Raw genomic sequence first — 21,182 nt, forward strand, 5'->3', positions numbered from 1 at the left:
TTTTTACAATAGCAATTGAAAAATAAAAGAAATGCGTAGTCACAATTTTTTTTTACAAGCATTCAAAGTTTAAATTTTGACAATATATGTAAAAATCACAAAAATCACGAAAATTTGCAAATTATTTCAAACTTTGAATTTTGACTAAATACGTAAAAATTACGGTAATGTTCAAATTATCTTAGATAGAAATTCATAAAAGTTTTTCTTTTTAATTATAAGATTTGAAAATTTAATACAAGGCTCCTAACATATTTTTACAATAGCAGGTGAAAAATAAAATAAATATGTTAGCACAATTTGTTTTACAAGCATTCAAAGTTTGAATTTTGACAACATGACAATTGTGTAAAAAATCACGAAAATTCGCAAATTATTTTAAGATAGAAATTCATAAAAATGTTTCTTTTTAAATCTAAGGTTTGAAAATTTTTCATAATCTATAATATATCATAGACAGATAAACCGTCTTCGCTCAGAATCGTTTTTCGTATACAATGATATAATATTATTGGATTCAAATTTAATTCCATCCATTACAGTAACCCACTTGTAACCTACTGTACAGCAGAGCTACATCCACGACTTACCCGCCTTTTTTTATCTATAAATATCGATAAAAATTTATTTGTTGAGTAGAAAAGTTTGAAAATTTAATACTATGCAACTTACACATTATTAAGGTAGCAGTTGAAAAATATTAAAAATACATAGGCATGAATTTTTTTTAAGCATTCAAAGTTTGAATTTTGACAACATACGTAAAAATCATGAAAATTCGCAAATTATTTTATGCTAGAAATTCATAAAAAAATTTCGTTTTGTATCTAAGAATAAAATCTATGCATCAAGTTTCCTTTTTTGAATACTAGGCGTAATATTTATATTAAGTACATAATTTATGACATTTATCTATTTGAATATAACTATTGGCTTATGAGGTAATTATTGCAATTGACACGAGTTCACTGTGTGAATGCATCAAAGAAATATTGCCTATAAACACGTTTTATGACCGATTTTCATGAATTAATTCAGAGAGGGATTTTATGTTTTATGTTGTAGGATTGTATTCACACAAATTAACTCATATAAATCTGTTGGTGAGTTTTTAGAAATTTAAGTTTCACCGCCTGTTATTGAAAGCAAATTAATTTGTTTTACCCAATAGTTACTGGATGTCTGGATACAATATTTTATAAATTAATAGTCAAATAAAAATTGTTGCAAATAATTGTTAGCTCATTATTTTTTGTTAGGCATGATTAGATAATTTTTATTTTTTATTTATGGTGGAAAATTAAAAAAATATATATGCATAATGTTGTTATCAATACCTTGAATTCAAATTCATATAGATTGGTCTATTAGCTAATTACAATAAATCATCGTTCATATATGTTCATTAGAAAATAACATTAGATATAAGAACAGTTTTCTAAATTATTGTTCGTACATTATTTTTTGTTGGGCATGATTAGATGATTTTTATTTTTTATTTATGGTGGAAAATTTAAGTGTCTGGAAAGTTTTTAATACGGTGATTAGTTTGCAGAGTGCAATGAAATATCAATCTGAGTTAAAATTTTAAGTTTTCGTACCAGTCAGTTTTAATATTTTTGAAATGTTCATAACTTTTGGAAAGTACGATTCAAAGTTTTAGGAAACCTTGCAGAAAGGTCAATGAATATTATGCCAAAATGTATCCATGCAATTAATAACCGAAAAAAACATTTTATTCCTCAAATTAAAACTATAATGCATTTTAGACACACGTATAAGTTTGTATGCTGGAAATTGACGTATAGGTATTTTAAGTTTTTGTATTATTCTTAACGGCTGAAACCTTGATCGTTGAATGTATCTAAAACACTAACATGATTTCTTTTTATTGAAAAATTTATTCATTGACTTATTAATATGTCTTATATTAATGAAAATTGTAGAATGTTTAACTATCTTTCGATGTATCACGTGTTTGCGTGTAATGTCTATTGCGGTCGTCTGTCCTCGTTTCCAAGTTTCGTTTAACTGTAAAACAACTTGGTTCTGTATGTCGATTAAAGCGCCGCAGTAAATGGTTTTTGTGAGTAAACTTTTAATGGAATATAAAAAAATAACATAAACATTATTATATATTTTTATACATAGAAGTATAGAACTCATTACTCATGGAGTATCATTTACTAAAATTTGATATCTGATACGACGTGGCTCATTTAATCGTGTACCACAACTACTCGATAAATTTTAAATTGTACTGCAATAATTTGATTAATTTTTTCACGGTGTTTTGGATAAACATTAAGTTTCTGATGTGTAAAATTTGTGAGTTTTGTGAAAAAACCATTACCTACCTATACAGGCTTCAAGTTTTTCACTTTGACAGTTGTAAATTTACTTAAAATTATTTTATTAGCCTTTTTCACAAAAATGTCCTAAAGCCAAACTTTTTATAATAATTACGTAGCTACAACTATTGAAAATATTACAGACGTAACTTACTATTGATAATTTGTCTGTATTTCTTATTATTATAAGTTTTACTTTTGAATACCTCTCTATCTTATGAATGAAACTTATTTTATTTTGTTATATTTGACAACTCTTAACTACCTACCATATTTTTTGATGCTTTATTTTATTTTATTACATTATTTTTGGTACCTATTTAACTATTTATTAGTAGTTGAAATGTATATTACTCTAATATTATGCAATACACTAATACACATGTATATCAACTACTCGTGTGTTTATGGGCAACCTTTTTACCAAATCTATGTCTTCGAGGTATGCACATATTATTTTATATCATTTGATACATCGTTTTCGTGTTTTTTGACCGTCGATTTCGTTTAAAATCACCTTAACGGTCGATTTTTTCAATGTTTTCATGTTTATGATTTTAAAAAACACGAAACTACGCTGTGCTACATCAGATATTATCTTCGGTAATATAAGGTTATACTTTTTGTCGTTTCTTCAGTAACCAATTATTTAATATATTTATTTTTTTTTCATTATTAGGTATGTATCTCTTATTATGGTTAAAACTTGTAATATGATTGTCCTGCTGTTACGTTTGAAAATTTTAGTATATACCTACTAACAAGGCGTCTTTTTAGAGATTTCTTTTGAAAACCAGTCAACGTTCTAAGACAATGGATATTTACGTAAACGATATTTTCTCGAAATAATTACTTTATTCTTTATGGTATCCGTTTGGAATTGAATTTCGTAGCTACCGGTTCGTTGTACCGCCACTGCAATTCGTCTCGTAACTTGTTAAAACCAAAACGGCTGGTTACATGATAAAGACTAAAGATGGGTACTCAAAAGTAAAACACATAGGGGAAGGTAAACGACGTCATTATTGTACAATAATTATGTCAAAAACATAAAACGGCTTTGAACGTCCGACGCGAGCGTTCCAATGACCAAATTATGAGTGATAATAATAATAATAATATAATAAAATATAACTACGACAACGTTGAAAACCGTTGTAATTTATGACTTTCGTGGTGTTTGGTATGCGTCTAATTGGAGCAGTTGGCACTTTGATCATCGAAGTTAACGAGCATAATATTTTTTCGGCGTAATGGAAAATAGTTTGAAAAAAATAACCATCGGACATAAAAATACGGAGTACCTATATATAATCGTTAAATGATATTTTTTAATATAAAATAATACAATATTATGTATAGTATATCGTATGTTATATCTTAAAATGTTCTCATGTGTGAGTTATTACAAAGTGCATTGACTGAGGCACTGTGGCAGTCTATTTTTAATGTGACACACTACGCGCATTCGGACTCGGTTAAGTATTATCATTATTATGATTTTATATTTTTTTGGCGTTTGTTAATGGCCCAAACACAGTTGTTCGGCCGTCGTCGCCGTGAGCTTCATTCACTTTGGCCCATAGCCGCCACACGGTACTTCAACCGGAATAAACGACGTCATAACAACGAACGTATACCTACTGCGACGACTATTATACCGATATTAACACGCTCACATATTATTATGTACATATATCTATGTATATTTTAAAACATATTATAATACGTCACTGCCTGGACGCTGGTAGGTACATGATGTGTTATGACGTGTATACACCTCTATCGTATTAGATAGGTATAAGTAAATATCGTAATAATTCGATCGTAGAAACTAACGTCATTCATTGTTGGTGGAATCATCATATATTAAGCTATATTCCACGGGAGCGAGGCCACACACACATTTGTGAAATCTGTTGTCTTAAGTCTCATTGTATTTGGACGGTGATGAATATATTGTGAGTGGGTATTTTGAAAATAATATTATTAGATGCAAATTCCCACACCCTCGGTAGTGGCGTAACTAATGTTCGACTGTGAGTGATCAAAATTCTCTAATACAAATATTGCTTTCATTATATTATTCTCTCATTTAATAAATTTCTTATTTATTTATTTATTTATTTTATTCATAACTATATCTCTTGTATTTTATGCAAGTTTGACAGTTTTATTATTTTAGATTGCATATTTATAAAATATTAATACAGTTTTTTCTCTTTAACTGAAATAAAGATTTAAAGTTTCAACATTTTTTTTTTTAATAGAGATATGTCATTATAAATGCATTAAACGTGTCTAGGGCAGTGATGGGTGATTCACTATATAATATAATATATAAAACGCATGCAGTCGTTACTATACAATGCGTGTAAATACGGGTTGGTATAATATACAAATTAGATGATATTATACTATATTGTTTTCGAGTTTGGGTCGAAGATTTTCGACTATTATTTTCCATGTCAACTTTGTATTTTTTTTTTCTTTTTTGGCAAAAACTTCGAACCCACGTATTATTATCCCACGCTTCGTTCGTTCCATTCGTGTACTCGGTCAGTAGATACCTAAACTAGAGATAGTGTTTGGCAACCGTTATATGAACAACAAAAAATAAATACAACTCTTTGTATAACCACGATTATGGTATAGTACGTAGGTACAACTATCAATAAAAACACGCTGTTGATATAAATTTCAAAAATATTATTTTTTTGGAGATTTGTGAAATATTTTACATTTCTTTGTTTTTAGATATTGCGGAAGAAATAATATTTGTATAATATAATAATAATAAGTAAAACTTTTATTTTAAAACCATTTATATTGGTTTATCAGAAACAATATATTTGGATTTTTTGAATAAATTTTGTTGAAATTAAACATGTATATATTTCGATTAATTCGAACATTGTTTTTGCTATAGATATATTTGTTAGCATAATAGGTAACTCTGGTTTATTATTTTATCTAATATTATAAGTTTTAAATTAATACAATTCACAATTTACATACCTATTAGAATTACATTTATTTTGGCTTATTAATCAAGTGAAGTCCAATATCACATATAAATAAATTTAGTTAAAGCTTAGGAGAGAGTGGTCTACGGTGAAACATGTTTATTAATGAAATAAGTGAAATAATTTAGTTATTATTATTATAGAATATAGATAATGGTTTATATTTGGTAAGGTTTTAAATTGTTACCATCAACAGATAATCGGATTTTCATAAGTTTCCTGTGCTAAAGTTCGAAATAACAATTAAAATCGATTTTTGATAATGTGAAGTAAATTTTCGTTATTTGTTGTTGTTTTTTGATCATCTATAGTTACTATAATAAACGTATTAATAAATATTATAATTTATACACGCGTGAAGCAGAGCACCGAAACCCGAGTGCGTGAGTCGAATGGATTTTGAGTTCTTATATGATAGCTTTAATATTTAATCAACCCATGTGGTATATGGAATTGGGAGATTATAAGATATTATTATCTCTTCCTATTATTAAAACACTCATACTACGCACATAATACAAGACGTATTGCACCATTTATTTACGCTAGTCTTTCTCATTCTAAAATTCTAGAGTAAATAAATTCGAGTGCATATGTACTCTCGAACTACGAAGCACGTTGATAATAATTTAGAAAATGTGTGCAGTTCAAAGACCAATAAATCTAATATACGCTGTGTTACGAGGAGTACATAAATAAGGGAGTGTTGCTAAATTTGGGTGTACATTGATTTTATCGGCCAATAACCCATCGCATGTTTTATTGAATTGGAAAAATATTTACTGCAGTTGTATTATATATATATTATTATCTACTGGGGTGTATCGTCGTGTATCTTCCGAGGCTGAAATAGTCGCGTGGGTACACCGCAAACGGACGCGCGGATACTGTTTATCAAAGCGGTTAATCTATCGTATATACCTCCGTCGTTTATCCGCACGATTTCTCACTAACTGTATATGTACAAACATTTAACGTTCCCCGGTTGTTTCGATGTAAATTTTCCATAAAAATTTATAAACAATAATTTAACAATAATAACTGACTCTGCAGTACGATTACAGGAAAACGGAACGCCGTTCGTTTATTAAATAGTAAACGTGTGTATGGATAGGTTCATGTTATTATTATTGATTACATGATAATGCTGGGTATAACGGAATGAACAGACAAAAGTAATTAGCTGCATAATGATTATCATTTTTTTTATAATTACACGATTCTCAATAAATAGGACTTATTATAAAAATTTAACTAAAAATATTGATTATACATAATTATTATATTAACACAACAAAAGTTATTACAATAGCTGAATTACATACTATTATTTAACTCATATTTCTGTAACAATTATAATATGTTACATGATACCTAAATATATATATATGTACTACACGTCTACACACTTAACATTATGTACGATGAACTGCTGACCAATACAATAATATTAACACACACTCATAACTGTAAGACCTATGGTCAATACACACCATGTATGAAGTAAGTTAGTTCACGGTGTACCTTAGACCTCAACACTCAACAAACATCGAACTCCGTATAACTACGATACAGTCAGATAGTTGGATAGAATATAATTTATATAGCTTGTGAGTATTATTATTTGTAAGTGTTTAATCTATAATAAAACTTAATGATAACTGAAACGGAATCCTAGTTATTTAAATATATTTAAGATCCTGTTATATATATATATATATACCCCTGGCTACGGTAATTATATCTATAGAGTCCTACGACTCTCACTGGATATCTTATATTTAACTGGTCGTTCCCCCGACCACGTTACATTTCTTTTACATCTGAATGAAAACACGACGTATCGCAATATTATGAGAGGTTTCGCTGAGCTTTGTCAATACAAAAAAAAATACATAACACAAGTAAATCGTATCCACAAGTTGTTTCAGTTAACGAAAGTAGGCATGTGCAGATCGATACGAATAAGTGTTATGAGACACATACAAATTAAATATTTTCCTCAAGCAAACCAATATTTATAACCAAATCTAAACATGTAAGCAAACGTAATGTAAAAAATAAAATAACTAATGGCCTTTGTTGCCGAAGTTGTAAACAATCAATAAAAAAAAAAAATTAAATATTATTATTTTAATTATTCGTTTACTGAATACCATCTGTAGAAATCGTTGCTACTTACATGTTGTTCTGATCCAAAAATTAAATTTGCAGGGATAGAATAATATTTTGAAGACCGTATGTAATTTTTGATTTACAAAAATGTATTGTTCGTTTTACTAATTAATGATGTTTTTTAACACTTTCTCGTGGTTTGTATATTTATAAGAATGTATATTATTTTATTACTTAAAGTGAATTTTTCAATTGATTAAAACTATTCACGGGAGAAACAATATTATATTGTGATATGTAAATAATGTACCTATCGGAATCAAAAGTGTTTTTCGTTGTCATAATATTAGGTATATTTAGTTATTGTGATTAATGACTAATGGTCGTTTTGAATTTGTTGATGGGATGTGTTGTATTTATTTTGATACTTACCTATACCGAAAGTAGGTACAAGTTGAGTTAATGTGATTTTTTTTGGCAACTGTGTCGAAATAACAGATTTTCTTTAGTGGCTTTTCTCCGAGTGACAGAATGAAATGTACTGGAAAAGCTACTTGAAAATGATTAGAACCAGAAAATGTTTTTCTTGATCGAAATAAAACAGTTTTTGGTTTATTGGTATAAATAAAGGCATAAGGTATAACAGTTCAAAGAAAAAAAAAACAGAAAAGAAAACTATTTTCAATTGGTAATGTTTCCTATCGTAGTGTAAATAGTGACGACAACGATGACAACAATGTATAGGTAGGTAATATAAATAAATAAAAACAATATTTGAAACGGTGATATAGTTATTGTTAACCTATAACGGTAGCGTGTTTGCGATAACGTAATAGGTATCGTTGAGTAATGAGTATATATATAATATATGTGTGAGTGTGTGTACTTACGTGAATTGGAAACGAAGGTATTAAATGGGTTTCTTGTAATGTATTCAACTGTCATTCTACAAATTAAACCGTTCAGCTAACGAGGTTCAGTAAATAAGTGTCGCCCCGGGGAACAGTTTACATGACTAATAAATAATCATTAGCCCAGACATTATATAGAAATCGGCAATGTAACTGAATCCGTTTGTGAAAAAAAGTCAGACGGACGTGATACGCTTTTGTGATGGGTGTGCGTGTGTGTACGGGAATAAGAGAACAACCAACGTAGACAATTCATTTATTTTTATTAATAAGAACCTATACCTGTATTATATAGTTATACATAGTTATTAGTTTTCCAGCACCAGTTAATAATCATAATATACTATGTTATAATTCGTACGACGTGGCGCGTATAGTGTTGGAATAATAATTGTTTCCAACAGTGTGTGCACTGATTTCACAGTCTTATAATAAGTTATAACGTACCTACATATTTATATGTTTCCTGTCGAAATGATTTTCTTATAAATCCGTGAATCTCCGTGTCTGTACCTATAACTTGTTCTATAAGGTTCTACAAGTATAGTATGTTTATACGAATTTTAAACTTTTTAAATTACCGAAATTAAATTATGATATTTAATAACCGCCTAGGTTATTACCTACCTACATATTTTTAATAGAGTAATGTCCATTTGCCGTTTTTTATTGTCCAAGAATTCGAGAAATTTGGCTCTCTTTGACTTGACGATAGTTAATGTCAATTACCTTGGTACTTAGTATATAGGTATAGTTTGAAGATTTGTTTAATGTATAAAATATTAAAGTGACTGCAGCTGCTATAATTATAACTGGATTTTGGCCGAAACACTTGTTAGAAACCATCACAATAACTTCTATCAGTGCAAGACTATAATGCTAATAACTAAAAACAAATAGTAAACTTTCTAAAATTAAGAAAAACGTTCCACCTCTGTCACTGGTATAAATTATCTACTAAAGAATATTCTGAAAACTAATAAATTTTAAACGGGCTTTCTTCGATATTATCGTTAACATAATGTGGTGAAATACCATTTGATTTATTTATTAAAATTACCATAGCTTAAACGGAGAAGATTAGTAAATTTTTTAAATTATAAGTTATTCTTAATGGCAGGTAATAAATTGTTGTCTATATATTCTTAATATACGACCATATATGATAATACCTATCTGCAACTACAAACCTCAATAAGTCATAACTTAGTGATTTTTATTGAACAATTAAAATGTAAATTTAACGGAGCCGTTACCGATATACATCAATGGCTTCTGAAAGAAAACCAGTTTGAACAAGTTGTCATGGCTTTAATAATATGTGGTACTTACGGTTTATGAAGTGGTGAGTGCTTTTAATGTGAGTTATTATACTAATTTATTTTTATAAATGGTACGGAGAAAAGGACAATAAGAAGATTTTAGCAAGTAGCCAGTATACTTACATTTTTTGTTCAGTTGCATTATGCACAGAATGATACAATAATAAAATGGAACTATAGTTTTTCTTTAACTTTTAACTGGCCAAGCAAAAAAGATTGTGGTGAAAAAAGCAGATGAATGAATCAGACGTTTGTAAATCATGACTACCGTTTTGCAACGAAACGAAATCTTTTTTTATTATTCAACTCAGTTTAACCCTCCTTTTCATTTATACGAAAAACAAATTGTTTCTCTCCATTGTAAAACTAGATAAATTTAAAAAAAAGGTAATGCAAGTTGAATCCTCCATCGTAAATTTATTACATTTCTTTGTGCGTACTCTGCGAAGACCTTAATTTGTTTTCAATTTAATCCATTGAAACGTAAAGATCGAAAATATCCACCCTAGATACATAATATTGATAGTTGTTAAATATTTATACAAACTATGACGCGTAAATAATTATTTTTGAACTTAATTTACTTAATAGGTTAAACTGCTAAATAAACCGTAAACATTAAAATGCAAATAAATTCACTACTGCCGCAACAGGGTTTATTCTGTAAGCTTTTCGGTGATTAAGGAACGTTAAATAAATACGTTTTAGATTAAATTTTCATTGAAAAAGGCACATATTATATAAATAATTAAAATTTCACGGCCAAAAATTTTCAGTTTCAAATTAAAATGTACAACTGCTTTTAGACCTTGAAGCAACATTTTGGTTAGGTTATCTGGTATAAATCTTTGTAGCACTATTGGTACACAATAATATCACACTATCATTAGGAAAACTTATTTATATTATTTAAATTCCATAGAAAGTATATTAAATATATAACATTGTATCATAATCGATATATTAGTATTGCTTCGAACATAAATTATTTAGAAAAATATTAATACTCATATAGCAAAGATATATCCTTTACTATGATAATATATTATATTATTATAATATAACATATCTATGAAGTATTTATAACTCCAAAGGCAGAAGAAAATCAGTAAGGCAATCGACTTTCGACTTGAGGATTTCTCACCGGAAATAATTCACATAATAATAGTTCGTGTAGACGATATTGTTCCTTTTGTTGTATGAGTAAAATATTTTCTTATACAAAGTCATACAAGTGATCTATGCATTTTGTTATTGAGAATATAGGTAAATTATGTAACTATGAAAGCTGGAGTCACAGTTATTATACTGAACATCTCTCTTGTTGTATATGCTTCAGCTAGTCCTATTGCACTTTTGATAATTTAATACACAAAAATACGGCTCAGGAAATCAGGAACAAAACTTAAAACTTAAAAGCACTGTTTTTGGTGAAATAAATAACTGTGTATAACTACGTAGACTCAACGTATAGTTGTACGTATAGTACTCAACTATTATGATTTTCAAGTTAATATAATTATATATCTGTTGTTAGTTATGCGTTTTAAATCCAAAATATTATAAATAATAATACTATTATAAAATCTATATCGCTTTACCAATTTTGTCTTATATCGTATTAATAAATGTTACAGTACTGCATGGACTCAGACACGTCGGATAAAACGCTGTTTCCGACGTTCGCCCGCACACGTCCGCCGGACACTCAGATATCCAAATCCGTTGCCGCAGTCCTGAAAGCATTTAACTGGACTCAGGTGAGTCGATAACCCAACCCGGCCAACTCCTTGGACCAAAAGCACACATACACACAAATCAACTTGAAAACCATTTGATATCCGTAAGCTGGGATCCTGTCGACGTTCTCTCTTACAGTTCTGTGTTCAAGACGTCTTTTCCGTATTTTTCTTTATTTTCACTTTTCAATTATTCCTCTCTTACATTCTAACACGACGACGTCACGTCCGATCTTAGTTCATGGTTATTGCTATCCCCCCATCTCTCACCGTTTTTCTACTTTTCATTATTATGCTACTCTCGTGTGTATACAGGGTGATTATTTTATTGCGAAATACTCAATATTATTTAAGCTGACTTCGTCTCTCGCTTATTAGTAGTTACCGTTTTTTATGTTACAATTAATATATTAAAGAGTGTAGTATAGAATATGCACAGTATTTTTATTTTTTAACATACCCTCACTTGTGTTTTCTACCACATCAACCATTGCCTAGTCCTAACATTACGTAGTATGGCAATCATTGTGATTTAAAATTGTGGTTAGTTTAAGTTATAAGGAATATAGTGGGTTCTGTGATAAAATAGTCACTCTGTATATGTATATATTTAAGTACAACACTGGTGTTGCAATATGCCACGTTGTGGTTTGCTTAAAACGACCCCGAAAAAGGGGAAAATATATACATAAAGACACCGTAAATACGCACTCATCACTCGTTTATTGTTTCCATATATATATATATATATATACATTATACATTGTATATTGTATTTTGCTATATTATATACATTACTACTATAGGCGTTGAGACGTGCGATAAATCATAAATTAAAAGCGAACTAGCCAGTAGCTGGCGTTAGATGTGGTTTCTTTTCCGTTTTGGATGGCTTAGAAAATACAACTACTATATTATATTCCATACTATTATCGCCAGATGGAAAATTTTAATTAAAAGCATATAATTGTATTATTATATTCGCTGCATTGTGTGACTGTTTCTTTACTGTTTTTGGTGTCACTTTGTATTGTATATGATTTTTGTAGACCTCTTGCAATGTTTTGTGACTTGTAATTTGTATCCCTGTATATTATTTTAATATGATAGACAGAATTATTAAAACTTCGATAAATCAAAACTCTGTAGATTGAGGAATTATTTACACGTAAACAAAATAATATTATATTGTTATGAATTATTATCACTCATCCTATAGGATTATATAGCATAATGTAAATAATAGTTAATAAAGGTTTAGATTTTTATTTTCGGTAAATCAAATTAAATTTTTGAATACATAATGTTGATTTGTAATTTCTGACAAAATCGCCGATTTGAAGATACTATGAGTTTGTTTTAAATCTGTTAATGTGAATATTTTTATTCAAGTTGTTGGTTAAATTTTATTTACGGATTTATATAATTATCAAGTGAAATATTTTCTTTGGTATAATTGCAATGTGAATCATTTCAAATCGCATAATATAATATTTATGATTTTACATTACTCTCAACACGTAATGTTTTATACGTGATAAAGTAGAAATTCTTGAAAACTTAAAGTTATATCTTAAGTTTACATCTAACTGGATAATACATTTAAATTGCGTGCTAAAACTCAAACAAAATCACCTACGTACTATTTCAATTTAACAATTAATAACAACATAACACAATAGTTACGAAGAGAGCATTTTTTCTGCATTTCAGTAATATTAGTAGGAATTATAGAACTTATAAATAATATATATATAATGAAAGATTGTATAAAATATATAAAATATTGATCTATGATTGATAAATATGGATGATATTATTTTTGTACAATATAATTGAATAACTCTATTTTAATATAGGCATGGATGATTAAAATAGTAATTTTCATGGTTAAAATATATAAGGTTATTGCACCTAACCCTCTCTCAATCAAAAATTTGATGATAAAAACAAAAATGGTAGCTTAAATGGAGCCAATAATAATCAAGTATATATAGTATATATGCGCGGGAAATTTTATGCCAGCCGCTGACAGCTTGCGAATGTTTCATGATAGGTAAGAAAAATTGATATATTTTGTTATTTGTGATATCCCTTTACGCAGCCATTTTGAATCTGATGATGACAATTCTTGTCGATATGAAATAACCTTGTATATTTCAACCACGTGTAATAAATAAATTTACCATCAAAAAAAATAATAAAAAATGTACATTTTATGTATTATGAACTGCATTAATTCAATATTTTCTTTCTGTAGCTCAATAGAATAAGTTAAAATATAAAGGTCTTTAGTGATAATTTAACAAAAAATAACTATAAATTAGAGATGAACAGATTTATGGTAACATTGTTTACATACCAATATATCGCGAAAACCATATTTACTATAATGCCAACACATTTTAACAAAAATATTAAACAAAAATAGCCAGTATTCTATTATTATTTTAAATTTGAATGCAATGGCCAAATAATAAATCATTTCATATAAAATACGAGCCATTCTAGCTGAATCTGGGTGAGCCCATGGTATGGATTTTAATAAAAATGGGTTCATTGTGAATTTCACTTTTCACTTTTTTTTAAATACTTTTTCAATTGCATTTTTAAAATATCAGAAAAATTCCAAAACTTCCATGTTATATTTATAATTGTTCATAAATTATCATAATATGTAATCATAGTGGTAGCTAACTATAATATAATGTTTTAAATATTTATCTGATGCTACACAAAAAAACCAGAATTCTTTTTATCAAAGTTATTTATTATATATACTTACTAAAAGTATGCAAAATGCTTATGTAACATTTTATATAGTTTTAATGAGTGAATTGAAACAAGTGATTTTTTCTTTTAATCATTATATTACAAGTTTTTCAATTATGAAAACAGGTTACCCAATGACAGACTCGTATTTTAATGTTTGAACCTGTTTGATATTTTAAACTGTTCTTAATTAAAACTATTATAGTTATTATACATTAATAAAAACTTCAAATAGTCTATGGATACTTATGTTTTATGCATATAAAATATTAATTTATGACGTTATAAAAATAAATCATGATTTTTAGTTTTTAAAAATACTGAATGTAATTTACTCTATTTTAAGTTTTGACCTATCTTGTTGCAATTTAAAAATTTAATCCGTGGGTAAATTACTATAGTTATACAATATTATTATATTATATTATTTATTCATCTTTTAATTATGAGAATTTTTATCGTTGTTTCTCATGCTAAATGCGATAGTCATTGAATGTGTAATGTCTCGTATATATTATAATATAATACTGCGTTAAAATATTGTTCAAACAAATTAATCTATAATATTGTTATTTTTGTTTGTTTCATAACATTTTTCCCGTAAGTATTGGGCTAATATTATTTCAAAATTTATCCTCTAACAATACATCATCTTATTTTAATTATTTTTTTGCTTGTTATTGAATCTTAATGCTACGATGTGAGTGATTATATAAATATTTTAATGATATGTAACTACTATACCTATATAGTCTTATTACAATCATTTAACGTAATGAATAATATATTTGAACAGGTGACGTTTTTTTATTCGAACGCAGATGACACTCATTTCGGTAAGATCGCGTCTACCATATCAGAAGTGTTTTCAAAATCTGGTATAGAGATCACAACCAAAAAAACGTGGAGCACCCATTATTTGCACGGATACACAGCCAATCCATTCGTTAAACTTGTCGCCGACACGTATCAAGACACAAGAAGTGAGTAATCCCTTCGTATTTTATTCTTTTCTCAGAAACAATTTTTAATTATGTATATTGTATAGAATAAGATATATATTTTAACTTTAAAATAAATAAGTTGTACCCTGCAAAACCAAAGATAACTAATCCACGTGTCCCAAACAAACGCAATAACCCGGATTTATTGATTCTGAAAAACATTACATTTCAAATATATTGGTATATATATATATATTTTATTATATTAAGAGATTTATACGTTAGTCATTATTCAAAAAACTATTAAAGTTTTAAGAGTATTTGCCATTAATAAATTATAAAAAATTATTTAACATATAGGTAGTTATAAAATCTATTATTGCGTATAAGTGTATATTTTTAGTAAGTCACGAATAAAAAAGAAACATATTTTTTACGGATTATATATTCTTAGGCGTAAAGTTGTATTCCACCCACGTTTATGTTAATCGCGTTATTATAATGGTATACCGCTGTAACTATGTAGCAGTGATTTTGACGAAAAATTGCCTTCAAAGTCATTCGAATACATTTTAAAAGCATCTGAGTGCATAACATTATGAAAGTTAACAATAACGTAACGTAATCGGGTGTACCAAGTAATTAACATTTTACAAGCCATTATCCAGGGGTTGTTGCTTCGTACTGTTATAAGGGAATGTATATAATATTATAATTATTCATTCTTTTCAAACGCTAAACTCAATATGAATGGCATAGCCTTTATGTGTGTATTGGCGCGCGCGTGTGTGCTTGTGTTTATTTGCGCTGTATAATTTGCTCTATCTTTAAAAAGATAAAAAATAAAACACCAACACCAACAACCGAAATAAATATTATGTTGAACTTATGTTGTATAGACAATGTTTTTAACGATTGAAAAAGTTTTTTTCTATACACGGCTATATTTTTTCTAACCTGGGTAATTTAAACTTTTAAACAGTTTTATTTGTAACAGCTATAATAACTGTAACTTTGGTACGTAAGTATCTATTAAAAAATAAAAATAAAACTATACGTTAAGATTACGAAATATATAAATTTTATTATACTATTTGAAGTATCAATTTTTTCATCTTCATTTGCTTTACACATTTTTACATGCGAATATTGTAAATAATGGATACTATTGCTTAAATCATAAAATAGGTATATAAATTTCACGATCTATAGAAAATTAAAATAATAAAAAAAAAACAGTGGAATTCTTAAGGTAACATTTTAATGTTTTGTGTTTTCTACGTCGTGTTTAACAGCTTTTATAAAAATTAATAGCTGGTATATTTTTTTACTCATATATTTTTCTTATTGAGATTTAAAAAAAAAACAGATTATATATTAGAATACAAGTAATATCGTTTGTTGTTCAAACGTATAAATACCTATATTTAACAGCACAAAATGAATATTATTTTAACTAGCTAATGATTAGAACAGTTTTACGGAATACTAAGTTAGCAATATTATTAATTAGTGTCGGCAGTTTACCAGATATCTATTTACTATTATACCAAAAATTGTTAGTTAGTATTTTTCTTGTATAAGTTTTTAAATTATTTTTTTAGTTTTGTGTGGATAAAATTAACATATTTTTTAACGTGACAGTATGTTCTATGTAAAAAGTTTTATTTAAATTATTTATCATCAAGATCGTTTATTTGATTTACATAATAAAATGTATTATCATAATAATTATGCATACTGGCGCTACTATTCATATGTTGGCGGCTTGATTTCTGTTAAAGTTGTATTGTAGACCACACTATTTCTAATGGCTTGTAAATGTATATTTATTATTATAATACTTATTATAAACGCCATATAAATATTGTTCTATTCAATATTGAATTATAAAATATATCCATTAAATATAAAACCTGTATTTTAAAGTTTATTCAATATCGCTGTTGTCCATATTTATAAATTTGTAAACTACAATTTTGAAAATATTATTTCAATAAGTGTCGCATTATTTACCACATGTATAATTCAACTGCATTGGGAGTTTTTATTAATATAATATTATAATTTTCTATATAGACCTATTTTACCTATATAGACCTATTTTCACCTATAGACCATTTGTATAACAATGAAATACCTATTAGTTGAATAAAAAACCATTCTTAATCATTATCATACTGAATATTAAAGTAACAATGGACAAATATAATTTTTAGTTAAAAGCTAAATATTTTAATTTAAACAATTCAGTATTATGCATCATCAACTAGATTTGAAATATTAATCAATATACAAAAAATATTTATGTTTTATTCATCTTAATTTATAAACATAAATTAATTTTCATATTACATTAAGTTTGTGACTAAAATATGAAATATGCATGTGTTGTAATAATATGTTTTATTAAATTTGTGCCCCAGCCAATTGTCCATTAAGAAATACTTGTCATGAAAAATTAGAAAAAAACATTGTGTACAAACTAAGCTAAGCCAGAAAAATGTAAATTGTTTTATTAGACTTAAAAAAATAAATTCGATTAAACTCGATTATATTAAGATGCATAGATAAATATAAGGGGTCTAACTGCTGTATAATGTATTATTAAATCCGATTATATACACAAATGTTGATTAGAATTTATTATTAAACTTATAACATTTAATTTTTGATTTAAGTTATATGGCTTAAGCCTAAATGCCTAAAAATATAATTTTTTCGCAAGATTTAATTTATTTCAGTGCATTTAACTTGACTGATAACAATAATAATATTTCGTTTTAAATAGAGTTAATTCGTACGTAATATTTACTATTCATTGGTTATTCATTTTAATAAATAAGATAAAAAATTTAATTTAATTAATAATAATAAATAAAAATATTTTATTACCAATTAGAACCTTTTTATCATCTCTATTATCAAATGTTTATCTACCGATTACTTCACATTTCAAAACATTTCTTTTTATGTTAAACAAATTGATCCCTTACAAATATAAATTATCATAATTTTAAAAACAAACTGTCATAAATACGATAGCTAACGATAATGTGATATATCAGTGTCATAAATATTTTTTTAAGCAGAAATCTATCATAGAATGAATGTATGAACTTTTTTATAAAATAATAACTAACAAATAAACAATACAATATAAACTGGTGAATTACGTATATTCATTTTCGTCATAAATCATCATTTTCGTATAAAATAATTTGTATTACTTTTTATATAAATATTTTTTGTTAGTTGTACTGTTATTGAATTCTTCAAAAAAGGTTGAAATGAATGTTAAATTGTGTTATGTTGCATGTGGGTTTTATTAGGTACTAACATTAAATTCTAAAATCTCATGATATTCTGGTATATTTTTATTCACAATAGGCAATAATAAGTCGCTAGATATAAAAATAATATAATCTAGTTTAAAATTTGATAATGTTCAACAAAAGACATTCCAATTATATTTAGAATAAATACCCCCTAAGGGGTAAAAACACATTTTTTTGAGGGTAAAAGTTAAACTATTTATTTGTATTTTAAGTACTTATTATCCATTTACACATGTGTATTATGACTGTAAATAAAATTGTAATAATATATATTTTGTTTTGTTTTTTTTTTTTTTACTTAATACTTTTTTGTGTCGGGGGGTATTTGTAAATATCTAACCTGACTTATGGGTAATAGTCTCAAAAAGGTTGGGAACCGCTGATCTAAACAATGTAATTAAATATACTTCTAAGCACAACACAACTAATAATATTCATTTCATATTATCTGTGAAAAAATTGTATTAAGTAGGTATAAGCATATTTTGTTTATAAACCTTTGAAAATACAGTTTTTACATAACATAATATTTATATAAGTATCTGATATTGCATTATAAAATTTATTTATGAAATATGAAAAAAACCAATCATGTAAATATTCCAATTTTAGAAATTGAATAGTTGTAAATAATAAACATAGAAAACTTATCGTATAATATATATTATTATTATTATTATTATTTAGTAAAATCATATATTGGTACAGTAATTCTATACCTTTACAGTTTTGTTTTAAAATTACATTTGTGGATGAGTATTAAATTTCATTTACTAATGGATTGAAGATTATTAGAACGCTTTACTTAATTTAAAACAGCATCGTATTCATGATCATAAATATTATCATACTCGAAATAATTTTTTAACTTCGTATTTTAAATTTATATGAATCAAAAAGTGTAGATAGCAAAAATATTATTCTATTTTCAACAACTTTTTCCATTACATGTTCGTTTACAGTATATTTAGCCTTATCATCATAAATGTTTCAAAACAATATATTTTAATTAAATTTAAAAATAGTATATTTAAAGTTATGAATGAAAATAGGTAGTATATAGTTACAATGATTTTATACATTCAACACAATTTATATTTTATTAGCACTCAAATATTTTAAAAATTATTTATTTTATATCTAAAAAGTACAATATTTTTATCGGTTATTATTTTACTGAAATTATACTATAAAGTAAGCAATATTTTCGAGTGATCAATATTCATCAATATTTTGTTCTACAATGGCATTACCAATTTAATTATTCGAATTTAATATTTAATGTTATAACTTATATTTAATATGCAACGAGGGTAACTTTATAGTGTACAAGTAAATAGTATAAAGTTAGATGAATATAATTTAAAAAAACCGGGCATTAATCGTACGTTTAATAGGTCACACTGATTAAAGTAGATCATTCGAGGGCAGACGTATTACATTCCATTTTTAATTTAAAAGTAATGATAAATCGTTGCATCAAAAAGCAACTATAATGATTAAATGTACTTAATAATAATGTAAGTTAATACTTCAAATGTGATTTAAGAATTTACCTATATGATTATTAGATAATAGTGAATTTCAATATTACAATAAGTACCTATATTAAAAAATATAGATTTTTATTTGTAATTTTAAATACCAGAACATTTTATAAATAATAATTTCAAGTTGTTAAAATGTATTGATTTTTCCTAAATATATTAAAATACTTAATATAATCTGATAATAAAAAAAATTTAAAAAGTCGTTTATGTACAGAAGTCATAAGTATTATTTAGTATTTAGTATTTCATACACTATAAAACTTCCTCTTATAGACAACTTAGATTAAGAATTCCCAGTATTTAAGTATTTCAGTATAGTTTATATTAGGTATATTTACAAATTATAATACTATCAATAAAACAAAATATTCAAAATATGCAAAATGTTTGAACAAAATAAAAAACATGCAATACGTGTAAAAAATTGAAACTAAAAATGTAGTTATATATTGTTATTATTAATTTCACTGTTATAATCTTAAAATTTTATTTAGTTTAATAATTGGTAAAAATATTCCAAGTTATTGCTATAAAAAACATCACATGTCCGTAATGTAGGTGAGTAGAATTTCAGTGTATCGATAATCCTTAAGTATGCTATGATCAACGACTTGGTATATTTTTATTACTAATATGCAGTAAGCTATAAAATATTTTTTTTTTTTTTGAAATTGGCAATATAATATAAGTAATAAGTATACAGATTTATTTTGGCTATCTACTTCTATGGATATATAAATATTTTGTTTTTTTGCCATTAAATAACAACGGAAAAAGTTTTCGTTGACAAACTCCTATAAGTATTAATGGTATTCTATACTTTTTATCAGTAGCTGTTCAGTCATTGCACATGCATGTTATCACGATTGTTCTATGCTGCCAAAGTACCAATTTATCTTTAAGACGTTAAAAAATCGATTTAATTTTTCTATTTTAAATAATAAATTATTTTTTTTATTTTAAATAATACTGCAATGCTTTATTAATATTATATTACGAGTTTGCTGTTTATTTAAAAAACGAAAAAAAAAAAATTGAATATTGAAATGATAATATTATTATTGTCGTGGTCATTTGTCTTCACAATCGTAACGAATACACTGCACACGAATCT

At 26.5% G+C, this 21,182-nt stretch overlaps 1 protein-coding gene across 3 annotated transcripts in view; it reads left to right on the plus strand.

Moving 5' to 3' along the window:
* The window catches only part of LOC107162960 (guanylate cyclase 32E), an 84,463-nt gene that overhangs the window by 20,626 nt on the left and 42,655 nt on the right, over positions 1–21,182 (plus strand). For 2 of the 3 annotated variants that reach the window (XM_015510158.2, XM_015510159.2), the window contains 2 exons: positions 11,363–11,485; positions 15,033–15,219. In XM_015510158.2, coding sequence (XP_015365644.2) covers positions 11,363–11,485; positions 15,033–15,219 — 310 coding nt within the window. Of the gene's footprint in view, positions 1–6,917; positions 6,988–11,362; positions 11,486–15,032; positions 15,220–21,182 lie in introns of those variants that run through there. The other variant, XM_015510160.2, reaches the window with a different exon arrangement.

Source organism: Diuraphis noxia, unplaced genomic scaffold, assembly GCF_037042655.1.
Source record: "Diuraphis noxia isolate RWA-SAM2 unplaced genomic scaffold, SU_Dnox_SAM2 contig0005, whole genome shotgun sequence".
In the NCBI taxonomy this organism is placed as follows: domain Eukaryota; kingdom Metazoa; phylum Arthropoda; class Insecta; order Hemiptera; family Aphididae; genus Diuraphis; species Diuraphis noxia.